Here is a 25,702-nt window from a genome sequence, read left to right as displayed (position 1 = left end):
ATCACTTTATAAAAATCATACATTTAATATCCTTTTCTTTTAAAAAACAAGCATGCAACATACCTTTTAACGTTATCGTTTCCTCATAAAAATCCATAAATATTTTAAAAGAAACTTTTCAACGTATAAAAATCCATAAATCTTTCTAAATAAACATTTCAACATCATAAACATTTAAAATATGCATTTAAATCTCAAACATTTAAAATAAACATTTTAACATATTAACTCATAACCTTATAAAATAACATTTTGACAGAATAAATCGTAAACATTTAAAATCCATGTCATAAAAATTTATAAACATTTGAAATAATCATATTAGCACATAAAACAGCATTCAGGGCACTACCATGACGTTTACTAAATTTTTAGGTGTAAAATGACCGTTTTACCCCTAGACGTAAAATTTCACATTTTTGACATTTTCTTAATTCCATTGGCTCTAACATGTCCCAAATAATTATTTAAGCTTACATGAATTTTTCTCATATTTTTATTTAGCCAAAAACGAGGACTTTTAAATAAATCTTTAAATAAGACGTATTACTGCGTTTTAATCCCGAATTAACTCAAACCTTAATATAAAATTCCCAAATTCAAAACTTAGACTTTTAATAATTATTTAAGCTTAAATATAATTTTTCATAATTTTATAAAGCTTAAAACTAGACGTTTCAATTAACTCGTTAATTAACGTTACGTGCGGCAATTAAATCCCGAATAAATCCAAAACTCGTTATTTTTAGCCCAAACTTTAAATATAGCATTTTTATGATTTATTCTACCCTTCCATGTCATGAGCCACCCCCGTGGACCCATGGATCTATTTTTCCTTCTTTAATTTTCGTTTTTGACACACTAACGAACCCACCGAGCCAACTCCCAATTACTCGAGCCACGCCCGAGCCACCTTGAGCCAAAACCTATCCAACCCATCTAGGGACCCTACTGACCAAGCCCAGCCCGTAAAACCAGCCCTGGCCCGACCAAAAACTTGCTGGAACTTGCCCCAAAATTCTGCACATGTGTGTGTGTCTCTTCTAACCTTCACCAAGACTCCTAGCCAACTAGGACACCTCCAGCTGGTTAACCACCGACCCAACCTGACCCTACCCAACCTTGGACCACTCCTAAACTCAGCCCAGACCAGCCCAAACCCCTGGACGCAGCAGCGAGCAACCTGAATTCAGAAGCACAACCTGCGCACATGCTGCCTCCATAGTGCCTCCCCACGTTTTCTGTTTTCTCTCGCACCAGCAGCCACCCAAGCCGCACAAGCCCTTGCCCAGCCCTTCTAGGAACCCTCCTGGACCCTTAGAACCTAAGGACTCGACCCCAAAGCTCCAAAACCGAAGCTCCACCAGCAGTAAGCATATTATGGCCGAGAAACCCACCTACCATGAACTCCACGTTTCTGTTGCTAGGACCTAGCCAACCACACCAAACCCTGAACCAGCCCCCTTTGCACCTTCCTAGGACCCTAAAGAGTGGACCTAGCCCAGCCCAGAGCCCCGTGGCCGAGCCTTTTAACCCTGCACAAGCTGAACACCATGTGCAGCCCCTCGATCACCTCTCGGGTGGGAGTCCTAGCTTGCTAGGACTCCTCCCCAACCCTGGTCTTCGAGTCCTATCCCTCCTAGGACTCTCCCTAGGACCTAACCATGACCCCTAGGACCCAACCACCGAACCTGGTCGAGCCCTCTTGCCCCATGCACAATCAACCGAAATTTGCACCTTGAAAGATCACCCAATGCCTACGGCTTCTTCTTTCTGTTTTTGTGCAGCGTTTTGTTGCTTTTGTGTGTGATTCTAGACCTCTAAATTCATGTAAAACAATGTCTAAACATGTCCTAATCATGGAAGCCCCTTTAACACATATAAAACATGCTTTTGGAATTCAAAAACACAAATTTAGAACACATAGGCATGTAGTTACGAAAATTCAACTTGTGTGCTATGTTTTTCCTTTTCCTTAAAAATCATGCATAAAAAAATTACTATGGTGTGATGATGTTTGAAAGAAAGAAATATGGCGTGCCTTTGCGTTTTAAACGCACGAAAAACCGTTGACGATTGCGAAGAACGACGACGAACGATCATGGCTTGAATTTACATGACAAAACCAAACTCTCCTTGATGTGATTGTGGGTGCCGTGGGTTTTTGGAGTGTAAAGAAATTCTGAATTGTGTTGCTAGGTGGAGGCGTGGGTTATGTTTAATTTGGGGTGGGGTTTAATATATTTTATACACTAATTAACTACTAACTAGGCTTTGGCCTAATAAGCCAATTAAATTAAGCCCATTAGTCTAATTAGGTTTTAAATAAAATATTAACAAGGTTTTGGTAAAAATAAAATTTTGAATTTATTAGCCGGATTGCTAAAAAGCTCGTATTTTATTTGAAAAACCAATACCGATAAAATTTACGTCCTGGTGTATAAAATCACCTCAAAACCCCATATTTTCAAAAATACTAAAAAGCAACACTCATATTTTAAATAATTAAAAACAATTATTTAATAAAACATTTTACGTTTTTCAGCCTTCGGTTCCCGTTCCTCGATCGCAACTCGAATAATCTTTAAAAATACATTTTAATGCAACCATATAGAAAAATATATTTTAAACATGCAAATATGCACAATATAATTAAATAATGCAATTAAAATAATTAATTAAAATACAACATAATTTAATAATTGCATGCATGTGGTTTACGTGGACCTTAAAATTTTCGGGGCGTTACAATTCAAATCTAATCTTTTGGCCTAGAATCAAGATTCCCACTTCCTCAAGATCACATATAAACATATTCATCGAATTTTCCAGAAATACGATCAAATCTCCCGAATATTGAAAAGGGAAGCGATGGAGCCATGAAGGGGTAGGTATCGTTTGTTAATTCCATGGATCAAAGCTTCAATTGTCTCACAACGATCATTCTAAGTAGAGAAATTTCCATCCTAATTAATTTAGCCTAAATATAATGGAAGGAGACGAAACTCTTTTTTTTCTTTTTCTTTTTCTGTTTTTTTTGTGTGAAAGAAATTCTAATTTTAAAGATTATTTTTTCATGAAAGTTTCACAGCCAGAAACAAGTTGAGGGTTGAATTGAGAGAAAAGCCAAATGATTTCGTATAAAAACTAGATCAAAAGATTTTTGCACAGAAACTTTGCAATATCTGATCTGATTATGTCATCAAGAATGGTACATTGATTTCAGCGTGAACCTAACCAAAAAAAAAAAAAAGGAGAAAAACAATTATTGGGCTTTCACAATCCAACCAAGGTCAATTTTTGTTTGTAAATTTCATCTATGTGTGGTTTTTTAAAAGTATTATCAGATACATACTTCTTTAATTTAATATCAAGAAGAATAGAATTTATAATTTTTCCCATGTGACAAGTGAATGTCAAGGGAAAATATAACACGAAAAGCTATTAATTAATGTGTATGCCATATGATAACATTAATTGCTTCTTTCAATCTAGCTTATACAAAAACTTAAACGAGATTATGCATCACTTAAGCCAGTTTTTAGAAGAATGGTGCAAACTTTATGTGTTGCACTTGCACGTGTTTAACTTTTTATGGATTTGTTTGCATACAAAATTGGAGAGTGAGTGTTGCGGACGTGTAAGGTATATGACGTGCCAAAATTAATAAAAATTGAAAATCTAAATTCTAAATCGAGCAATTGCGAGTCCCGGTTCAACCGTCGGTTATAATATCCTCGGTTAAACATCGAAATTGACTAAAAATGCTAATAATGGAAATTAAATAGTTCATAATAGCAATCGATATTAACTTTCCGATTAAGAAACCACATATATTACAAAGAAAAAGCGATGAAAATAAAGCTGGAAACATGTACTATAAATTGAAAACGAAAAATAGAAAACTTGAATTATGCAGAAATTTTGCTGTAAAGTTGTGAGAGTATTTGACCTTGATTTGGATGATTGTCGAATGTGACCATCTGTTTTGCTTTCATTTCTTCTTTTTAATCCGACAGTTCTTTTTAACTACTCATATCCGGACATGCAAAGTGCCTACTGCCCAGGATGGAAGAAAAAGAGAACAATGTTAAAATGGATCATCAATCTTAAAGACAATAATGAAAAGTTCTTTATTATTTTCAGTAAAATAATCAATATCTGACAAAAGTATAGCTCAGCCTAAGAAACATAACTACACCAAATTCAGTTTTTATATCGTAACATGGCTTATTGTGCACAATTAGGTGAAATTTCAAAATAGAAACTCAAATGATCATACGATAGCCTCTTAAAAGCCCATTTATTCACACATCTAAAATCTGGTGTTGGCAGTCTAATTCTAACCACCTAGTATCACAACCTTATTCAGCCAATGTTGTTTGAAGAGGCAAAGAACTTTCCACTTCCTTGGTCTCAGAATTCCTTTCTGCAACTATTTTTGACATGCCAAACATCTGAGAATGCATCAAATCTATGCATCAGAAACACGCTCAAGTAAGAGCAAAGGAGACAATACATACTTTCTTTGAGTAAAACAAACCTTCTTGATTGTCTTCTGAAAGCAAGTCTTGTGTTCGTCCATAGAAGCATGAATAAATTCATCAATATGGTCTCTCACGTCTTCTAGGAAAGTTGCATCATCTCTCTTGTTCCTCCGACACGAGGTCATGGCCTGGGCCGGAGCTGTGGAGGATGGTAACTTCTCGCTTGGGATTTTTTCAGTTGCCATTATCGACCACTACCTGACAAGATCTCCCATAGCTCATTATCACATGAAGACAGTTGCTCATACATAAAATTACAAAAGCGGAAAGGAAGTGGCACATATACCACTGGCTCGTTTCAATTACTTAAAACATGGTCTTTATGAGCAATCACACCCAACCAAGACAAGCTATTTCAATAAAACATGATAATCTCACCCTATATGAAACACATGAGAGATGACAATTACATGAACAGTTAACAAATGAGGGGTTGCGGATCTTGCCAACACCAAGAGGTTTCCAATATCAACACCAAATTCAATTTAATTACTTTCTACTGCGGACCAAGACACATTACATAAATCGCTCCATAAAATGAGCCAGAATATTAACAAAATTTAGATTATTCATAATCATAACTTCAATTTCTGTTGTCTCCTAAATCACATCCATTAATTTCTCGGGAATATAAAAACTGAAAAAAAAAAAATCAAAATAGATCTATCTAATTCCTACTAATCAGAACAGGAACTCTGAAATATTGCAGTAATTCAGATACAAAAAGTGAAATACATACCTAAAAAATTCAGAATTTTCCAGAGAATCCTTTTCCTGTGCAATCGGTTGGCAGAGTCGCTTTGCGCCTGTAGAGTGTGCTATAATAGATTTTGCTAGAGCTTGGGAGACAAGTCATCTGCGTTAAATGGGCTTGGAAAGGCCCAATAAGTAAACTACGTCTAGGCAAATGGGCTTTTAACGTTCGCACAGAGATTGAAATAATAATTTACCATACTCCTTTGAATTTAGCACGTGATCGTTTTCCTTCTCAATATTTCTTGCCTTCAGTTGTCAAATATATACGAAGTAACATAAAAAAAAAAAAAAAAAATTTGGTCTCAGTGTCGATTTTGTGATATACATCTCCAATCTGACCCGATCAATATAAAAATATTATTTTACAAGTCAAACCGATTCATAAAGATTAATCCGTCTGATATAAATCATACTCACAAAATTGATAAAATTTTAGATCTGATATTTTTAAAAACCAAACATAAAACTTTATGTTAAAAGATATAATTATGTCTGAAACTTTTATAACATACAGATAAAAAGTATTTAATTTTTAAAAAACAAAAATATATTAACATATCAATATTTTTAAGTGAATTTAATGTCATATACACTGTTCACAGAGTTATGTTCTCTTACTATCGTGCACAGACAGATTTCAAGTGACTAACGTTAAATTTAAAGTTGTAGCTATTGATATAATTGTAGCACAAGTTCAATTTATTTTTACGTACACTTCTGCAGAAGCAGATTATTCACTTTCACAGCCTCAAATTGATCCCAACATTTCACAGCAGCCTCAGTCATCAGTTCCTTCACCTTCACACAAACTGGGAAACATGACTTCGCATCAATAACTGCACACACCGCTCGATTTGCACCAGGTTCAAATGACCATTCCATCGCATATGGTCGCCTTTTCGAGTATGATTGTGATTCCAGATCGAATGTAGAATCCTTTTTCCCCTCTATCAGCTTCTTCGACACCCTAAGAAGCCAACGAAAAGGCACAGTCTAGCATGAATGTCTTGAAATATGAAATATTTTCTATTTAAATCGTTGTGCGGCTAGTGCCCGTCTAAAAGTAAAAGAAACCTAGAGATGAGAGTATTTGAAGCTTACATCTTTGTTCAAAATCATCACATTCTTCCCTATTCTTGCGTTTTTGTCAATAATACAGTTCCTACAAGAAAAAAAATCCACGAGCTTTTTATTAGCATAAGTGTGCATAGAGAGATGTTGGAGTGTTGTTTGAATCTCAAGGTAAACTAGTTAACCTGATTTTTGTATCTCTACCAATCCCCACGGGAACTCTCCCTTGTGCTAGCAGAGAGGCAATCTCCGATTCTGTTTGGTAGTAGTCGGCGCCCATCATCAAAGTATCCTATATTTGATATTAAAGTAAGTTTTCAAGATAGCTTCTTTTTTCCTCGCATTCTAAAAAACATAGCTCATGCTTGAGAAAGATGTGGGCTTATTAGTCACCTTCAGTTCGACTCCGGTGTCTAGACGAGAGCGTTCCCCTATTATGGAATGTTCGACAATGCATTCTCGTAGAAAACACCCATGTGAGATTATTGCATCTTTAACCTAAAATGCATATCATATATTAGATAATTTATAGTTTGACCATGTGGACAACATTAATATCGGCAAATGATACAATTTACCTCGGACTTGTCAATTTTGGTTGGTGGTAAGAAACTAGGAGATGTGTAGAAAGGCGTTTTCGGATCATAAAATTCAAATCTTGGAAACTGCCAAATGAAAGGAATAAGGATAGAGTTGCTGGCTCAAATCCGAAGAAACATTGAATTAATAGATAAATGTTGTTTTTTGTAGTGAAAAATGGTGATTACAAAGCTCTGATTAAATGAATAAATTTACTACAGAAATGTGGAAAAAATAAATTACGTTCATCTTCTGAATATCTAATTCTCAGACGTTGGTTACAACTTTGTTTAGGCCCCAAAATCCATAGAGTACAGCGACGCCACCTTTAATATAGACAAACTTCGGATTAAACTTGATGTGTTCTATGTCAATCTTAATGTCTGATGACTCGTGGGATCAAGAAATGACATAATTTTTTTTCTATCTTCTAGTTTACAAACGTAGCAATTATGACAAAGATGCAAACCTCATCCGTAAGAGCCAAATTAGCATCGTAAAATGATTTGATTGTTCCAATATCCTCCCAGTAATCTCTAAATATATATGCCTGTAAATACATTAACAAACTCAACGATAGGAATGAAATATAATTGTTGTATTCTTTAATGAATTCAAAGTTTCTTCGATACCTGCACGTTTTGTTCATTGACAGACGAGGGTATGATTTCAGAACCGAAGTCATTTGAAGTCGGGTATCTACACCTCAGGAGATTCAACAATATTTCTTTCCTGAATGCATACACTCCCATCGAAGCAAGGTATGGAGATTTTGCAGCGTCAATTGAAGACAATCCTATTAAATTACCATCTATTTGCTGCAGGAAGATAGAAAGAAAACAAAATTAATTTTCCAAAACTAGTCATATAGATGATTTAAAATGTTTTAATTGCGCATTTCTTTTAAAGCCAACGTGTAACCAAGAATTTAAAGCTCACATAGTAAGCAGTACCATACCATATCTTTCTGGTCAGCACCTTTAGGTTTCTCAGAAAATTGAGTTATCTGACCCCAGCTATCGATCTTCACCAGTCCAAAATCCGATGCTCGGCTGAGAGATTAATTGGGTTGAATGCAAAGCTGTTCATAAGTAAAAAAAAATTGTACAAAAGATGGAAACAAACCTGTCACCAACTGGTACACATGAAAGTGTAAGATCTGCATTTCTGTCAAGGTGGCTCTGTTTTAGCATTTCAAAATATTTAGCTACCTTTATATCATGGAAACACACAAACATTCGACATTCGAAACTGTACACACACATGAGATTGTGCGCGTGTGCGTGTATGTGCTTGCCTGAACAAAGTCCATATAGTCCATTCGATAAAGATGATCCCCAGATAGTATTACTATGTGTTCGATATCTTTCACCTTGGCATCCTGCGAGAATCACCAGTTTCAACAAGCAACGAGAATTCCATAAACCAACTTAAGAAAAAAAAATAGCAATATGAAGACAATACTGGATATGTTAAAGTCCTGAGGATTGACCTCAAATAGCCATAGAAATTGCCTAACAGCATCAGCAGTTCCCTGAAACCACTGCTTCCCCATTTCTCCTGCTGTTTGTGTCGCGGCCAAGACCTACATCCATTAAGAATTCAACTATCACTACCAAGTTAGGGGGATATTTATGCACGACCGGTTAGCTTGAAAAAAACTTTATTAAATAGGGGTCGTTTTCAAATGATGTTCCAAAGAGTAGTAGGAGAAACCTTAAAGCCAGATTTTATGTCCTTAGGATTTCGGCTTTAAAGAGCACTTCCAAACAAGTAAAACCCAATGACACATAACCAATTTATACTAACACACCCCTTTTTTTTAACACTTTTTTAAAAGCTGTTCTCCTAAACACTCTCATATTTATATAGGTTTCGATCACCTCAACGCATCCATCACTGAAGCTGATACCGTTCCCAGTATATGTACGAGAGATGTGGCGATTGAGAGAGGCAGAATTGAACTGTGTCAGCACGAAGATCTTGTTAATGCCACTGTTGATGCAGTTGCTCATTGGGATGTCTATTAGCCTATAGCATCCTCCTAGTGGAACCTGCCATTTGTATCACACAAGGATGTCATAGACTGACAACTCGTGGAATCAAGCTGGATAACCTAATTCATACAGCCACAAATCGTAATCTGGACGATTTGGTTCAAACTACACCAGGTGATAAATGAATGAATTGGGGTTCAATTACCGTCTCACCCCGACTCCACGGTTCGGTAACAAATAATTCTCATGCCACGAGCCTAATTTAGAGTTCTAATGGAGGGGCGAGATACAACAAATTAATGGTTGATCTTGTTTTTTATTCGTGAAAAACTACACGTTGTCGTTGATCATCGACTTATTTTCATTTCAGAGGTAAATATCACCCTATTCTAGCAAACAAAAAGCTGCATGATTGAAAGAGTAACCACTACTTAGCATCTGTACTTGAAAAAATTGTTAAAGAATAAGGATTAAAAATCTAATTAACGTCTCTCAAAATTGATGATACGAAACTACGCGGTATCCTGTCATTTATGCCACGCTTTTATAAGAAAAATAACAAAAGATTTAACAAATCAAATTCCCCCTGTACCCATAGATGCTCATTCGATGTGTAATTTAGACATGATCAAGAAAATATTTGATTCTCACAGCTGGTGTTGCTGCTCTGGTTGTGAGGGGGAAAAGCTGCGTGCCCGCACCTCCTCCTAGAACAACGGCTGCCACATTTTTCGGATTCGCCCTTCGTCTCTCGAACCTTGGTGAATGAATTGTCTGAAACGTAATTATCTTATTAAACTAAAATAATGACTCAATATTTTCAAATTTGCAACAAAATCAGGCATGTGTCCGGAAAAAAAATGATCAAAATGAAACAAATTCGAGGTTGAATGGAATAATTACCGCTGTTTCGTGACTGTTTTCTCTGGTGAGAACAGAGTAAGCAACCCCATGTTTAACTTTCCTCCCATTTTTCCCAAGACTCGAACTTTTTACAAATTTATCAACCCATATACAGTTATGTAAACTCCCTTTTATTTTCTCCCCAAAAAATCCATTTTCTCCTTTGCAAATCTGACTTCTACAAACTGTAGCCAAATGGGCTTTCAGCGTAAATGTTGCAGAGCAAGCATCCATCAGGGTTTTAACTTTTACACACAGATCAGTAATTTGAAGACGCGAAAATCTTGAAAAAGAAAGTGAAGGAAGTTGCAAAAACAAGAAAGTGGGGAGATCTTAACGATTATGGCCTCAGAGATCTCGCAGAAAAGATGCATGAAATATCACTGAAATGGAGGTGGCCGCTTTTATTGGCTTCTGAGCTTTCACGAGAAAACTGGCAGAGTTACTATTTATACCGTGACAAATGGCTCTCCGTATGGAAGAAAATGCATAAAAAATGTGTCACAAACACATGCAAAGAGTCTGTGTTTTATTGTGATTGGGAAGCTGATAGGGAGAGATTGGATTCTGGTCATCGTCCACGTAGCAAGGGTGCTGCTGCAGCAGTTGAAGAACTGGGACCGAACACATGTCCAAATTCGTAATATTTTATTTTAAATGTCTAGGGAATGTGCGCATATAACGTACCAAAGTCTTTCGGATTACATTACGTTTAATTTTTTAATCGGTTAATTAATTGAATTTATAGATTGAAAAGCTTATATTATATAAAAAAAAACTATGTCCATATCCAAAAATTTAAAAAACTATTTGATAAAATATAAGAATTTAAATACAGACCTATCCACTCCTTAAAAAAAAGAATTTATATATGTCATTGAAAAGAAGACGTGGAAAGTAGAAATCATAAATAAACACATTCATTAAAAGAAAAACAAATCAAATTTCGTGTAGAATCAAAATTATGTCGCTCACCAGAATTTTTGTTGTAAAAAAAAGTAATTTTTGACGCAACCTTTTTCCCAATCTAAAATACATATTTCCTTGAATTTATCATTTAATACTAAATATGAGTATTAATTCATAATACGGTATTATGAATATGTTTTCTTGAATTTGATTGTTCTTTATTGGATGATTTCAATGTTTCCCTTTGGATTTATATTTGGTTTTTATAAGTTTCGATTATTATTTTACTGATAAAAGGTGCAATTTATTTTTATTTTTTTTCCATTTCATTTTATCCAAATTTTCATGTTCTTTTACTTGCCTGCATAATTTTGCCATCAAAATGAACATCATTTTGGTTTTTGTTAAAGAAATTATAGCTCGGATAAATTTAAAATTCTGGCTCGGTCATTTCTCATTCTCTCTAATTAAATTAAATATTGAAGTCTTCCCTCGAACTTGCTAATGCATGCAATAGCATTATATAAGGCTAGAGATACTATCTGAAGATCAAATGTGATCAAAAGTTCCTGATTGTAGAAGTTGCAAACAAAGACCATAAAAAATATAAACAAACTGGGCAATGAAAATAAATAACTCACATTATTTGGTAAGCGAAAACTTGTGTGAAACGGTCTCACGGGTTGAATTTTGTGAGACTAATCTCTTATTTGGGTCATACATGAAAAAATATTATTTTTTATGCTTAAAGTATTACTTTTTATTGTGAATATCGGTAGAGTTGACCCGTCTTACAGATAAAGATTCATGAGACTGTCTCACAAGAAACCTATTCTATATGTTAAACTGGACTAAACCATCGATATTGGGTAATAGAAAAAATAGAGAACGAAAGAAGTAAAGACGAGAGAACAAATACACACCCATCACAAGAGCAGAAAGCTCGATATCCTTGTACTATTGCTAGAGACGGAGCGTGGGTTGGCGGGCGCAGTGCCCTCCAATCTCAACTATTTTTCCCAAATGTTATTTTGGCCCACTATTTTTTTTAATAAGTTATATTTACAAAATATTTATTTAAAAATAAAATATCAAATAAGATTCAGCGTTCCTATTAATTTTTTTAATTTCATATTTTAAATTAGAATTGAAAATTTATGATCTCAAATTCTAAATTAAAATTAAAAATTTTCAAGTCTAAAATCATGTATATTTTCTTATTTTTCCCTATTAACTATCATATAAATTTTTTATTTTTAAATATACCATATTGGAATAATTATTTTGTGAATTTTACTGTTTGATACCTCATGATATAGGTTTAGCCCACTCTCGACATTTCAAACGAAGTCGGGCCAAATATGTGATATCTTTGTCCCACATATTAAAAATCAAAGATTTAAAATGAGTTTATAATGACTTACAATGAACTTATATAGCAACTTGGGTTAATCATTTTCGTAAAACGAGGACGAATATGAAGTAATTGCTATAGGGGTCCATTGTGCAGTCACGCAGACGCGGGCCCGGGCTCGGGGCGTGACAGAATGGTATCAGAGCCTGTCACCGGCATGGAACACCAGGAAATAAGTGCTATGCGAGGCAAAGTGCTACGTGCATGAGAGCCACCTCTTGAATCTGCGGGACAAAGTGCTACATGACGGGAGTCACCTCTTGAACCTGTAGAAGCCACCTCTAGATTCTCGGTGCTGGTGGATCGAGTGGTCAGGCCGCGACGAGGACGTCACGTTTTGAAAGAAGGGTGATTGTGATACCCTTGTCCCACATCTTAAAAATCAAATATTTAAAATGAGTTTATAATGACTTACAATGAACTTCTATAGCAATTTGGGTTAATCATTTTCATAAAAGCGAGGACGAATACGAAGTAGTTGTTATAGAAGCCCATTGTGCTGTCACGCAGGCGCGGGCCCAGGCTCGGGGCTTGACACAATATAGGTAGTCCCGGGAGGTTATCCCAAGAGCCAAGTTGCACTGAGAGGTCATCACATTCACCCAGATATCAGGTTATCTAAGGACTCATATTGGACTCTTTTTACCTAGATTCGCTTGGAGGTCATTTGGGAGCTCAACCGACCTCCCATCCAAAATTTTATTGATTTAGCAACGTGTTGGCGACCTCCCGAGCCGACCTCCTTGCGAGGTCTTCTCCAACACCCAGTACATATTATCACAGCGATTGAGAAAGTCTTGGTCGATCTCCCGATCCGAGCTCCCATAAAAATTCTTGATTGACTCACTACATGTTAGACGAGCTCATGTATCAAATGAGCTCCCACTTAAATACATCAATTTGCCAATTTTGTATCCATAAAAATATGACTCAAAAAAATTTAATCTAACCTTATCTAGGATTCTGAGAATCCAGAGTCCAACAAAGTAAATATTCCAACAGATTTAGAGTCCTAAAAAGACTAAAGATTTAGTCGTCAAATAACTCTACTCATATAATAACTCTTATCCTATAAACACCATGTTCCGATAATTGTTTAAACATTCATATATTCACCCATATTTAGCACACACAAAACTCTCAAACTTGAACACCGGATTAACTACGTCAGAACAACCTTTTGGTACCCTTCTAGCGCTCTTGTTCGGGTTTCCAAATCCGACTGTCTGACCTGAGCCTCCAAAATGAAATTTGATCTCTTGACAAGTCACTCACTGATTCAAATATAATCTTCCACCAAATATCGCGATTTTCACAAACAATACTGCTGTATTTTTTTATTACATTATTTATATAAAAAAAATTAATGGCACTTCAACCTTCGCTCTTTGTTTTATTTAATAAATTTATAAAAATATTATACACAGTGACACGTCCCAAATTTTTTTTTTCAAGCGTGGAAACCCTGGAAACAGAAGATCAACACGCAAGAAATTCTCATATTAAATAGAAACAGAATTATCATACGAGTTTAAAGCAAAAAAACCTATGAACATAAATAAATAGACCCACTTCACTTAGTTTACCAATAAATTTTTTTATTGGTCATTTGTTTTTCATCATAGTTTACGTATTTTGACTCTGTTTTTAGTGGTATTTTTATCTTGTTCTAAAATAGTCGAATCATGTGGTTCTATTTCGTTGGTATTTCAAATTAAATTATTGTTGATATGTTTACACTTCCTATTTTATTATTTAAATTTTATATTTTTATAACCACACTTTCAAAAAATACTGCTAGGAATTATCGAGGGTTCTTGATGTGAGTTTTGTTGGTTATGTATTAGTTTTAATTATTTAAATTAGTTGAAATAATTCGTTAACTGAATTATAAAAATATTTTTCATTTTTCTGTTGTATTTGTTTTCAATTTTTAAATCCATGAATTGTAAAAAAATAAAATTGCATAGTTTTGTTGGAGTATGTGACAATTATTTTAGGAGGTTATGTAGATTAATATTGAGAGGAAAAAAAATGAAAGGATCGAGTGTTTTTTTTTAATTTTCTAATTTTGTGACCGATATATAGTGCTAGGTTATTTATATATTTACTCTTAATCTGGCATAATATAATTAATGCACACCGATCAGGTAGTGAAAATTACTCGTCCTTAAGTGATATAAATTTTGTTCGTTGAATTCATATCGGTTACACTTTAATGCGTGAATATACATCTAAATTGATTAGCATTGACCATTTGGCAAATGACACTGATGTGATCCGGGTGAATCGGTTGAGTTGGGTCGGAGCAATCCATCGAATCTGATAAGGTTGTTTAAAGGGAAAAATGAGCAAGGAGATATATCTTGAAGAAAATATATCTATGTGGTATGGGTGCAACTGTGTCCTGCAAACAAAAAGATGAACTCGTGAATGAGCGTCGAATGAATGTCTGACGTGGTCATTCTGATGCTTAAGTCAGCAGGTGAAGTGTAAAAGGAATCAGTGTCGAGAAGAATAAATGCTACTGGTGATAAATGCTACTGGTGTGTATGTGCCAATATCTCTCAATCTCATAAATGCAAAGCAAACCTGTTATTTATAGGAAGGAAGATGATGATTTTTCCTTGTTTTCAGTGCCTACTTGCCACCGGTAGCCGCCACCTACTTGCTGTCACGCAGTCTTTGACTTTTTCATCACGTCAAATCAGCAAGATTTTGTCATGTATACCTATCGAGAGAAGATATTATCTGCTTTCGCACTCGAGTGCAATGCTATTATGATGCATCCCGAGTAGAGAGTCATCACCCGGAAATTTGCCCGAGAGCTCGAGTCTCTGATTGCTCGGTGAGTGATATCTCGAACATTCTCATACCCGGCTACTCGTGAGCCTCGCCCTTTTTGTAAGCTTACCCCAAACATGATTACCCCAATGACCCGGGCCCATCCAAGGTATCAGACACCATCAAGTCTATAATCACCATTTATTATTATTTTAAAGGTAGATGTACATCTTTGTCTATAGTTATTGCTTCACTAGGGCAGTTTGTATTGTTCAAACATGATATTAATTCTTACAAATGTGTTATTGTGATCGCTTGATTGGTAATAAATTGGTGTAGAAAACGCCATGACTTATTTTAGTGATTAATTTCTTTCTAAATATGAGTAAATTATATTGCAAAGATGTGTAGGTTAAATCCAATTACAACAAAAAGAAAAACGAGATTTTGGACGACGATTAGTGATGGTTTTTGTGAAAACCATTTATAAAAAAATTATGTATCTTGTGAGACGGTATCACGAATTTTTATATGAGAGACGAGTCAACCCTACCGATATTCAAAATAAAAAGTAATACTCTTAACACAAAAAGTAATACTTTTTCATAAATGACCCAAATAAGAGATCCGTCTCACAAAATACGACCCGTGAAACCGTCTCACACAAATTTTTGTCTTATAAAAATTTGGACGGCTTGCAAAAACACGGTTGTTAAACCAGTCCTGTTCAATTGGAACATGAGTAAACCATTGTAAAATTAACCCTTGCTATTGTAGAAACTTATATTCTAAAATAATAGGGTTGTGCCCTCACAGACTAAATATCCAAAGAAAAAATTTGTTAAATTTTTTTAAATTGATATTCCATAAATTAATAATTTTTGTAAAATAATATTAACTACATCCGTATGGGTGTTTTCTGTACGATAATATATCTATACTATTTTTTTTTTATTTTGTCATTCGTTAATTAGATTGATTGTTTCGTGCACTCGAAAAAATTATAATAAAATCAAAGTTTTAAATTAATGTTTAAATACTATCATACTTACATTTTTATATTATATTTTATATATAAAAATGTAAATATTTAATTAAATCATATGAAATATGCAGAAAAATATATTAGTAACTAGTAGTAGGTATGATATTGAAACTTCTCAAATTTAATTAAATTTCCATATATTAAATTTTAAAATATTTATTTGTATTTCTTAAAAAATAAATAAAAACAAAAATTTAGTCATGTGCTTGTATACTGAAGTAGCTGATAGGTCAACTGTCGATGAAGGCCCAACGCTCAGTAGTTGAACCGTTCACTTAAATCTATTAATTACATTCTTTTATTATTATTATTATTACTATTTATTTATTTGTTTTTGCTAACCTCCTTTTATTAATTATACCCCATCCCATACTCCTTCCAAATTAATCCCAATTCCGATGGCCGGAATCCACGCCACCGCCCGCCGAGTGTACCTCACCCTTTACAACTGGATTTTATTCTCTGGCTGGCTCCAAGTACTCTACCTCTCACTCGTCACCCTCAAAAAATCAGGCCACCAATCCGTATACTCGGCCGTCGAGACCCCGCTCCTGCTAGCTCAGTCGGCCGCCGTCATCGAAATTCTTCACAGCTTGATCGGACTGGTCAGATCTCCGGTTAGCGCCACGCTTCCCCAGGTCAGCTCCAGGTTGTACGTCACATGGGGTATTCTGTACAGCTTCCCTGAGATCCGAACCCATATCCTGGTCTCATCATTGGTGATAAGCTGGTCGATCACTGAAATCATCCGATACTCTTTCTTCGGATTGAAAGAGGCATTCGGATCGGCTCCGGGTTGGCTGCTTTGGCTCAGGTACAGCACTTTTCTTGCACTTTACCCCTCTGGAATCACAAGTGAAGTGGGTTTGATCTACAGTGCGTTACCGTATATGCTGGAAACTGAGAAATACAGCTTGAGAATGCCCAATAAATGGAATTTCTCGTTTGACTATTATTACAATGCCATCTTGATTTTGGGAATTTACGCTCCGGGTAGTCCCCATTTGTACGGATACATGCTTGGTCAGAGGAAGAAGGCTCTCTCCAAGGCTAAACGAGATTGAGCTGCATCAGATTCAAGGCGGCGACGGTACTGTTACTTTTTATCGTTATTCTGTTCAATGTAAATATGCCGAATATTTTTTTCAAAAAAGGCATTAGTTTGGTTTCCTCTTCTGGTTCTCGTATGAAATTTGCTGAAATGAGCAGCAAAATTTCTTGCTGTAACTACTCTACCTTCTGGTTGCTGATCTATACAAATAATTGCTGGAAATGTGTTTCTTCGTGTGAAAATGTATCCGTCTACCGTTCTATTTTACACCATCAATGTTTCATCCAAATTTGTTTTAGCGGTTTCTTGTTTTAATCAATCGATGACATTAACTTCTTGTTTAAAATTTTAGCTTCATGATTTCATGCATTAAATCACTTCCAAGATTTGCTTTTCTTTGATAGATAACCATGACTCTATAAATTGTTGTATACTTGTATCTACCAATTATGAGTTCCTTCTGTCAACTTTTGGATGCATGTGATGTAATCACTTTGTATAACATAATCTGGTATTGTCATCAGAGGATGCGTATATATATATGGATATGAATAATCTTGAACGACACTATGATAATCGATTTGATCCTGTGTTTACTCGCAGATTCGTATGGTGTGAGCTCTTTCTGGGCAGCAGGTATACGACAGGGCCACTCCTGGTTGTGTCATAATTTGGACAGATATTTGAATTAGTTTTACAATTCAGATTTCTTTTAATTTTCTAGGACTTTATTTGTTGTAATTCACGGCAACAATGTTTCGGCTTAAACTGCTGCAATTGTTGTACCTCTTATGAACTATTTTGGCTTTTTCATTTAAAAGAGTAACTATAGAGTAAACCGGACAAGCTGAAAATGGATACTGCTCGAGTTGGTAGGATGTGATAACGAAGGTAGAGAGAAGAAATTGGGATATATGGATGAATAATGTAGTGGGATAATTGGGCGTAATTTACAATGATGTTAAAATTACCCCTACCATTGATACCCGGCTTTAGTTCAATGAGCTCACCCGCTAGATTAGTTGGCTCTCTCCTCGGATTCCATCCCTCGTGTGTTGTAATAAAAAAAAAAAAAAGAAATCACCCCTACCATTAATGCACAAGCTATGAGGTGAGGAGAAAATATTTCTAAAAAATATTTTAAATATAATAGACTGCTAAAACTTAATATTTTAAAATAAAATAAATTCATATATAAATCTTAAAAATTCGACAAAAGAGTCATAAAAACTTAATTTGGTTAGGACTAAATTTTAAAATTCTAAAACAAGACTGCTAAATTTCTACTTAAATTGAAAATTGTAAGAATAACTTCTAATTCCTAGCTTCTCACTTGAACGTAAAATTATTTGTGCATCCTTCGAAATTTTCAAAATAACATTAAAATATTAAACTGTCAATAAATAATGATTATTAATGTTAAAATAAATGTGTTGAGTATTTTAACAAAGCTAAGGTGTTAATATAATGAGTATGTCATATGTGATGTGACATGTGCCCCCCATGTTTTTTGAAGAAGTGACATATGTTAACTTTACAACCAGTGTGGATGCCTTTAGAAACAAAATAGTGATTTGATGTAATTTTTAGAATATGCAAAATACCTTTCTTAGTTCTTTAACCCTCTATTTCTTTTTTATATGAAAAATTAAATTTATGTACAAAAATCTAAAATACTTATTAAAAATAACATATATTTTAAATTTTAATTTTTTTAACAAAATTATTTATTAAAAAAAATCGACTGCATATGCACACAAGACAGACTAGTGTTTAAAATCTGGGAGATGCAATCCGGAAAATGGCTAATAAACTGAAGTTTCTCGTTAGCTATAGTGCTTGGGTACTTGGCCGAAATGAAAATTTTCCGGCCCAAAGTAAACGCAACTTCCTAGTTTATGGTCTGGCCCAACCTAGTAAACAGACTGACGTTAAAAGAGGAAGTCCAGAGAAAGAAAAAAATTTATGTGAGACGGTGTCACGGTTCGTATTTTATGAGACAGATCTCTTATTTGGGTCATACATGATAAAGTATTACTTTTTATGCTAAGAGTATTACTTTTTATTGTGAATATATGTAGGGTTGACTCGTCTCACAGATAAAAATTCGTGAGACCGTCTCATAAGATACCTACTCCTGGAGAAATTCTCAGTAGCCACTAAAAAAGTGACGTGCGACTATTAAAAAAAAAGAAAAAGAAAAAAAAGTGATGTGACGTTTGAGAAAACGAGAAAATGTGAACTACATAAAAATTATTTGAAAAAAAGAGAGATTTATGATTTATCATTGCGTGATGATCATTCAATTTATTTCATGTCTGTAAATCTGATGGAAAAGCATTGTAACAAACTGAGAGTGACGATTTCATTAAAAAAAATTCGATGAAATCTTCTTACACATTTTCTCAATCTGTTTTGTTTTGTTTTTAATTTGGAAATGTGGTTTACTTAGGTTTTAAACTCGAGAGTGTTAAAATTTAGACGATAGTTGTCACTAAGCCTTAAACGTTTCTTTATAAAATATTTATAGTGCATTTCTAAGTTTTTCCAAACACACCATGTAAGGTTTGGAATAAAATTGAATATGATATATGGCGTTGTTTTATCAAATTTTACTTTAGTGACTTTCGCACACATGGAGTTTATTGGTTTCCAGCCTATATATCATCTTCAAAACAAACTGAGCTAAAAAAAAGAAACATTTAAATTCTAGAATAATAATGAATATAAGGTTCTTATATGGAAGTTTTACAAAACATAAAAAGATTTATTAAAGATATGACAAAGAAATTAAACAACAAGATATTTTACCGAGATACCTTAAAAACATAAATTCATAAAAATCACTCCGAAACGCTTTATGCTATTTCTCGGTCAAACAAGTTGAAAGACTACAATATGAATTGAATATACATTAAATGCGTTAAATATAAACGAGAATATTGCAAAATTTAAAATAGTTATTCAAAAAAGTAGGGCCAACGACTAAGATTCTTGGTCACCAAGTAAGAACAAAAACCCTTTGTAAATGTCTACAAGTATAAAAATAATAAATCTAAATTCTCTTCTGTAATCACACTTTATTTATTTTAAGTAAAATCAATGGCCATTTTAAATAACTATAATCCTATTTTATTATAATGTTGACTTTTAGCCCCTAATATGATCCAATAGTCATCAAGTCCCCCACCCACCCCCACCCCCACCACCTAATCAACGCCAGTTGAATAATTCAGCATTCTAGTAGGGACAATTAAACAAGACAAAACAATATGAAAATTTACAGGAAAACATCCAAACTTGTCATTTTCTTTCCATCCAATCCTCGGTTTCAACTGTCCCAATCCACACTGTTGAAAAAAAAAAAAAGTAGAATCGATCGCAAGTAATTCTGTTAGGAATCAGAGATAATTTCTTTGTCATTATTGCTATTTGAAACGTATCAATATGGCTAGAAACTTGTTACAAGGGCATGTTAAAGACTAAGGAGCTAGGCGTATCGATTAGGCAAAAAAAAACTTGTTGCGCATTAAATAGTATTCAAATATGTGTTATTCAATTCAATATGAAATGAAAATATTGAAAATGTCATTATTTTTTAGTTAAAATCATTATTCAGCCTCAACGTATAGGATGGTAGTGGACAACTTCCCATTTCCTGGAAAGGGGCTCGTTCAAACAATGTCCCAAGGCCTTGTGGAATCAGAGGTCAATCTTTGAGTCAATCAAATATGTATATTATACGAAAGGCTAAAGGAATTGAAGATTCCTCAAACGACATTAAAAGTACTTTTTGACAAAAAAAAAAATTTCAAAAAAAAAAGATGAAAAAGACTTGCTTGACAGATTTTCTGATAACAATGTAATAGAACTTCAAACTATAAATTCTACCTACCCTCCATTTGCCAGTGGCTCATCTCATTTCCTACAATACAAAGCCTCCTTGAATTCAATAACTCTGCCAATTCCTTATATCTATACATTCATAACTCCGTTTCTCAAATTTCATTCTTGATTTTGATCTACAAAGAATCAACTCAAGAATCCCACCTTAAAAATTCCTAGAATCAGAAGTTTCACCGTAAATTATTTTTAAAACATCAAGCACTTGAAAACCCGAAGACAGAATGTTTTCGAAGATCGAATTACCTTCGATAAAAACATTGGTCTCAACTGCTGCTTCAGTCGCGGCCACGGCCATGTTAATCCGATCAGTAACCAAAGACGTGGTACCTCCCGAGCTCAGTCAGTATATCTTCACCAAATTCCACAATTTCTTCGCAACGTTCAGCAATGACATGACCATAACCATCGAGGAATTCGACGGCATAGCGAGAAACCAGCTTTTCACAGATGCAGAAATTTACTTGGGCACGAAAATTAGCCCCTCCACCAAGAGATTCAAGGCATCAATCCCTGAGAAAGAGCAGAATATCCAAGTTTCAATGGGAGGAAACGAAGATCTCATCGATACGTTTCATGGTTTGCAACTGAAATGGAGAGTAATTCATCAACAAAATCAACCTCGACGTGTTCAATTCGATGACTATCATTCCACCATGCAAGTTGAATTTAAATACTTGGAGTTAACCTTTCACAAGAAGCACAAAAACAAGGTTCTTGATGAATACTTACCTTATATTGTGGAAAGATCGAAAGTTGCAAAGCAAGAAAAAAGGACCCTGAAACTGCACACTTTGAAAAATGATGGGGTTCATCATTATCCACCTAAAACTCCATGGCAGTCTGTGAATCTTGATCATCCAGCAACTTTGGAAACTTTGGCAATGGATGATGATCTGAAGAACATGATAATTGATGATCTTGAAAGGTTTGTTAAGAGGAAAGATTTTTACAGGAAAGTGGGGAAGGCGTGGAAAAGAGGGTACTTGTTGTTTGGGCCTCCGGGGACCGGAAAATCGAGCTTGATTGCTGCAATGGCCAACTATCTGAAATTTGATGTTTATGACTTGGAGCTGACTGATCTACGGTCCAATTCGGATCTGAGGAGATTGCTGCTTTGGACTGCAAATAGATCCATACTTGTGGTGGAGGATATCGATGCGTCAATAGATCTGTCCGAAAGGAAAACAATGCAGCCTCAAAGAAGGTTTTCTTATCATGATCAAATTCAAGAACCAAAGGCAAGTTTTAACCACTTCCACATCGAAATTTGTAAATAAATTATCGGTTTTTATAATCATACTATGATTTTTTTATTGCTTTTAGCTATCCAAGGAATTGCTTTTTGCTATTCAAGATAATCTGTCCCAGCAGAAAAACTTATATTTAGTGTTCTATGCTGCAGGTTACCTTGTCAGGATTGCTGAATTTCACAGACGGGTTGTGGTCGAGCTGTGGAGATGAAAGGATCATCATATTCACCACGAACCACATTGATAAGCTAGATGCAGCCTTGTTACGCCCTGGACGTATGGACGTGCACATCCACATGTCATACTGCACACCTCGTGGCTTGAAAATGCTTGCCACCAACTATCTTGGAGACGTGGAACACCCCCTATTATCTGGGGCAGAGGAATTGATAGGGGAAACTAAAGTGACTCCTGCCGAAGTGGCGGAGCAGTTGTTGAAGAGCGACGATCCTGGCTGTGCCCTTCAAGGCTTGATTGAGTTCTTGGAGCACAAGAAAGAAAGTGACAAACTTAAAGCGGAAAATCTGGAAGACACTAAAAAAGAAGTTGTACAAATAGCGGAAGAAAATGAGGATGACAATGAAGTGCTGACGAATGATGAAGGCCAGAATGGGGTCAAAGTGTTGAAAAAGATGACTCCTGCAGAAGCGAGGGATCAAGTTCTGAAGAATGATGAAGCCATGAAAGCTTTGAAGGTTTTGATTGGACTTCTTGGAGGTGAAAATGGGATAAAAAATGTCAAAGATTCCGATTCGGGTTTTCTCGCATCTGAAGTAGTGTGTGCGCCAGAATCCGGGAAAGGAGAAGAGACTAATGCCGAGTGATTTGAAGGGACCATATAGTACCATATTAAGGCATAACTAGTTAACCTATCTATGCATTAAGGGACCATCTATTTCGTTCATTCGTAGAACGATTGGGTTCCCAGAAAGAAATATGCGATAAAATTATGTCATGTAATACTCCATAAATACATTGACAAGAAGTTCAAATTGTTTTATCCTTACACAATGTATTTCTCTGCAAAATAAAAGTATTGCTTAAAATCTATCATATATGGAAATTTACTTTCCAGTGCCATCTACATAAGGAGCCAAGGCCGAACCCTGAGCCAAAGAAGTCGACCAAAATCACTAAGAAAGAAAAGGTGATCAATGATCTCTAAGCAAGAGGCTGAGCAAACAACACAACATGCATCTGTTATCCAAGAGAGGAATTCTATCAATCAAAGTTTAGTGCGTGGAAAAAAAGGGCGAATTCTGTGTCTAGCTATAGGCTCTGCGCAAACTACATATTAGCTTAAAGAGTGAGACTTTATAGTTTATTTGGTTGGACTTCATATTAATCCAACAAATAAAGTTCAATATTGTTATTTATTTAATTAATATTTATGTATTTCAAATCAAATAAAGAATTTTTTTAAAAAAAATTAAGGATAAAACGAATAGGAATGAGTCGTCAGTGATTTTTTTAGAAAGAATTATATATGATTAAATTTTACCGCAGCAATGTTTTGGTGTAAGCTGCTGCAATTGTTACCTGTTTATGAACTTTCTTCGTCTTTTCAGTTTGAGTTTTTGAAGGAATGTCTACGGTATGAACCGGGCAAAGGTTGAAAATTGGTTGATGCAATATGCATCTGCGCCGACGTGCAATTTTTGATCAAAGATAATGAAATTCGTGAAATTACGACCTGACGTAGTTATTTGAAATTGGGGTATTGAGAGGGTAGATAAAAAGCCATAGACAACTTTCAATGGGGAAATTTACTTGTGCACGAGAAAGCATCAATCCCAGAGAGAACAGAATATTCAACTTTCAATGGGGAAACGAAGATCTCATCGATACGTTTCATGGTTTGCAACTGAAACGGAGAGTAATTCATCAACAAAATCAACCTCGACGTGTTCAATACGATGACTGTCATTCCACCATGCAAGTTGAATTTAAATACTTGGAGTTAACCTTTCACAAGAAGCACAAAAACAAGGTTCTTGATGAATATTTACCTTATATTGTGGAAAGATCCAAAGTTGCAAAGCAAGAAAAAAGGACCCTGAAACTGCACACCTTGAAAAATGATGGGGTTCATCATTATCCAACTAAAACTCCATGGCAATCTGTGAATCTTGATCATACAGCAACTTTGGAAACTTTAGCAATGGATGATGATCTGAAGAACATGATAATTGATGATCTTGATAGGTTTGTTAAGAGGTAAGATTTTTACAGGAAAGTAGGGAAGGCGTGGAAAAGAGGGTACTTGTTGTTTGGGCCTCCGGTGACAGGAAAATCGAGCTTGATTGCAGCAAGGGCCAATTATCTGAAATTTGATGTTTATGACTTGGAATTGAGTGATCTACGATCCAAATTGAGTCTGAGGAGATTGCTACTTTTGACTGCAAATCGATCCATACTAGTAGTGGAGGATATCGATGCATCGGTTGATCTGTCCTAAAGGAAAACAATGCAGCCTCAAAGAATGCTTTCTAATCATGATCAAATTAAGAACCAAAGGCAAGTTTTCCGGACTTCCACATAGAAATTTTTAAATAAATTGTGGATTTTTTTAATCATACTATGATTTTTGATTGCTTTTAGCTATCCATGATAATCTGTCCCACAAGAAAAACTTATCTTTAATGCTCTATACTGCAGGTAACCTTGTCAGGATTGCTGAATTCAACAGATGGGTTGTGGTCGACCTGTGGATGAAAGGATCATCATATTCACCACGAACCACATTGATAAGCTAGATGCAGCCTTGTGACACCCTGGACGTATGGACGTGCACATCCACATGTCATACTGCACGCCTCGCAGCCTCAAAATGCTCGCCACCAACTATCTTGGAGACGTGGATCACCCTTTGTTATCTGGGGCAGAGGAACTGATAGGTGAAACTAAAGTGATTCCTGCCGAAGTGGCGGAGCAGTTGTTAAACATCGACAATCCTGGCCGTGCCCTTCAAGGCCTGATTGAGTTCCTGGAGCACAAGTAAGAAAGTGACAAACTCAAAGGGGAAAATTTGTAAGAGACTAAAAAAGTAGTTGTACAAATAGTGTAGGAAACTGAAGTGGTTAAGAATGATGGAGGCCAGAATGGGCTCAAAGTGTTGTCAAAGATGACTCCTGCAGAAGAGAGTTATCAAGTGCTCATGAAGAAAGATGAAGCCGTGAAAGCTTTGAAGGTTTTGATCGGACTTCTTGGAGGTGAAAATCGGATCAAGGATGTGAAAGATTCGGATTCGGTTTTTCGCACGCCATCTGAAGTATTGTGTGAGCGCCAGAATCTGGGAAAGAAGATGAGGCTACCGCCTAGTGAATCGAAGGGAATATGTGACAACATTATGTTATACTCCATAACCACATTGACAAGAAGTTCAAATTGTTTCATCTTTTACAAAGTATTTCCCTGCAAAATAAAAGTATTGCTTAAGATCATAGATGAAGTTTACTTTTCAGTGCCATCTACTCGTGGAAGGTTATGA

General features: G+C 35.3%; 4 protein-coding genes and 1 pseudogene across 6 annotated transcripts; 3 read left to right on the top strand and 2 right to left on the bottom strand.

Moving 5' to 3' along the window:
* Nucleotides 1-3,799: 3,799 nt before the first annotated feature.
* LOC140986678 (uncharacterized) lies at nt 3,800-5,502 on the bottom strand. 3 transcript variants are annotated; one of them, XM_073454993.1, is made up of 4 exons: nt 5,287-5,502; nt 4,544-4,745; nt 4,364-4,457; nt 3,800-4,059 (listed from the first exon to the last, which is right to left on the bottom strand). In XM_073454993.1, the coding sequence occupies exons 2-3, from the start codon at nt 4,730-4,732 to the stop codon at nt 4,365-4,367; spliced, it is 282 nt and encodes a 93-aa protein (XP_073311094.1). In that variant the 5' UTR covers nt 4,733-4,745; nt 5,287-5,502; the 3' UTR covers nt 3,800-4,059; nt 4,364. The 3 variants fall into 3 exon arrangements, with proteins under 3 accessions (XP_073311094.1, XP_073311095.1, XP_073311093.1); XM_073454994.1 differs by having other exon boundaries at nt 3,800-4,056; XM_073454992.1 differs by lacking the exon at nt 3,800-4,059 and having other exon boundaries at nt 4,070-4,457; nt 5,287-5,499.
* Nucleotides 5,503-5,956: 454 nt separating this feature from the next.
* Nucleotides 5,957-10,344, bottom strand: LOC140987002 (glucose-1-phosphate adenylyltransferase large subunit 1-like). Its single transcript, XM_073455424.1, has 14 exons — nt 9,854-10,344; nt 9,602-9,724; nt 8,837-9,007; nt 8,446-8,538; nt 8,251-8,334; nt 8,079-8,134; nt 7,912-8,005; nt 7,586-7,771; nt 7,423-7,503; nt 6,953-7,039; nt 6,768-6,872; nt 6,560-6,666; nt 6,405-6,465; nt 5,957-6,270 (listed from the first exon to the last, which is right to left on the bottom strand). Exons 1-14 carry the CDS (start codon nt 10,085-10,087, stop codon nt 6,169-6,171), a joined length of 1,584 nt encoding a protein of 527 aa, XP_073311525.1. The 5' UTR covers nt 10,088-10,344; the 3' UTR covers nt 5,957-6,168.
* A 5,997-nt stretch (nt 10,345-16,341) lies between these two features.
* Nucleotides 16,342-17,852, top strand: LOC140985536 (very-long-chain (3R)-3-hydroxyacyl-CoA dehydratase PASTICCINO 2-like). The gene is made up of 2 exons (XM_073453375.1): nt 16,342-17,095; nt 17,660-17,852. Exon 1 carries the CDS (start codon nt 16,404-16,406, stop codon nt 17,067-17,069), a length of 666 nt encoding a protein of 221 aa, XP_073309476.1. The 5' UTR covers nt 16,342-16,403; the 3' UTR covers nt 17,070-17,095; nt 17,660-17,852.
* Nucleotides 17,853-20,954: 3,102 nt separating this feature from the next.
* Nucleotides 20,955-23,286, top strand: LOC140986734 (AAA-ATPase At3g50940-like). Its single transcript, XM_073455064.1, has 2 exons — nt 20,955-22,200; nt 22,365-23,286. Exons 1-2 carry the CDS (start codon nt 21,184-21,186, stop codon nt 23,034-23,036), a joined length of 1,689 nt encoding a protein of 562 aa, XP_073311165.1. The 5' UTR covers nt 20,955-21,183; the 3' UTR covers nt 23,037-23,286.
* A 682-nt stretch (nt 23,287-23,968) lies between these two features.
* Nucleotides 23,969-25,702, top strand: LOC140985978 (AAA-ATPase At3g50940-like; annotated as a pseudogene).

This window comes from Primulina huaijiensis, chromosome 10 (assembly GCF_012295235.1).
Source record: "Primulina huaijiensis isolate GDHJ02 chromosome 10, ASM1229523v2, whole genome shotgun sequence".
Taxonomy (NCBI): Eukaryota; Viridiplantae; Streptophyta; class Magnoliopsida; order Lamiales; family Gesneriaceae; genus Primulina; species Primulina huaijiensis.
The sequence above is the reverse complement of the archived record's forward strand: the minus strand, read 5'-3'. Positions and strand labels throughout refer to the sequence as shown.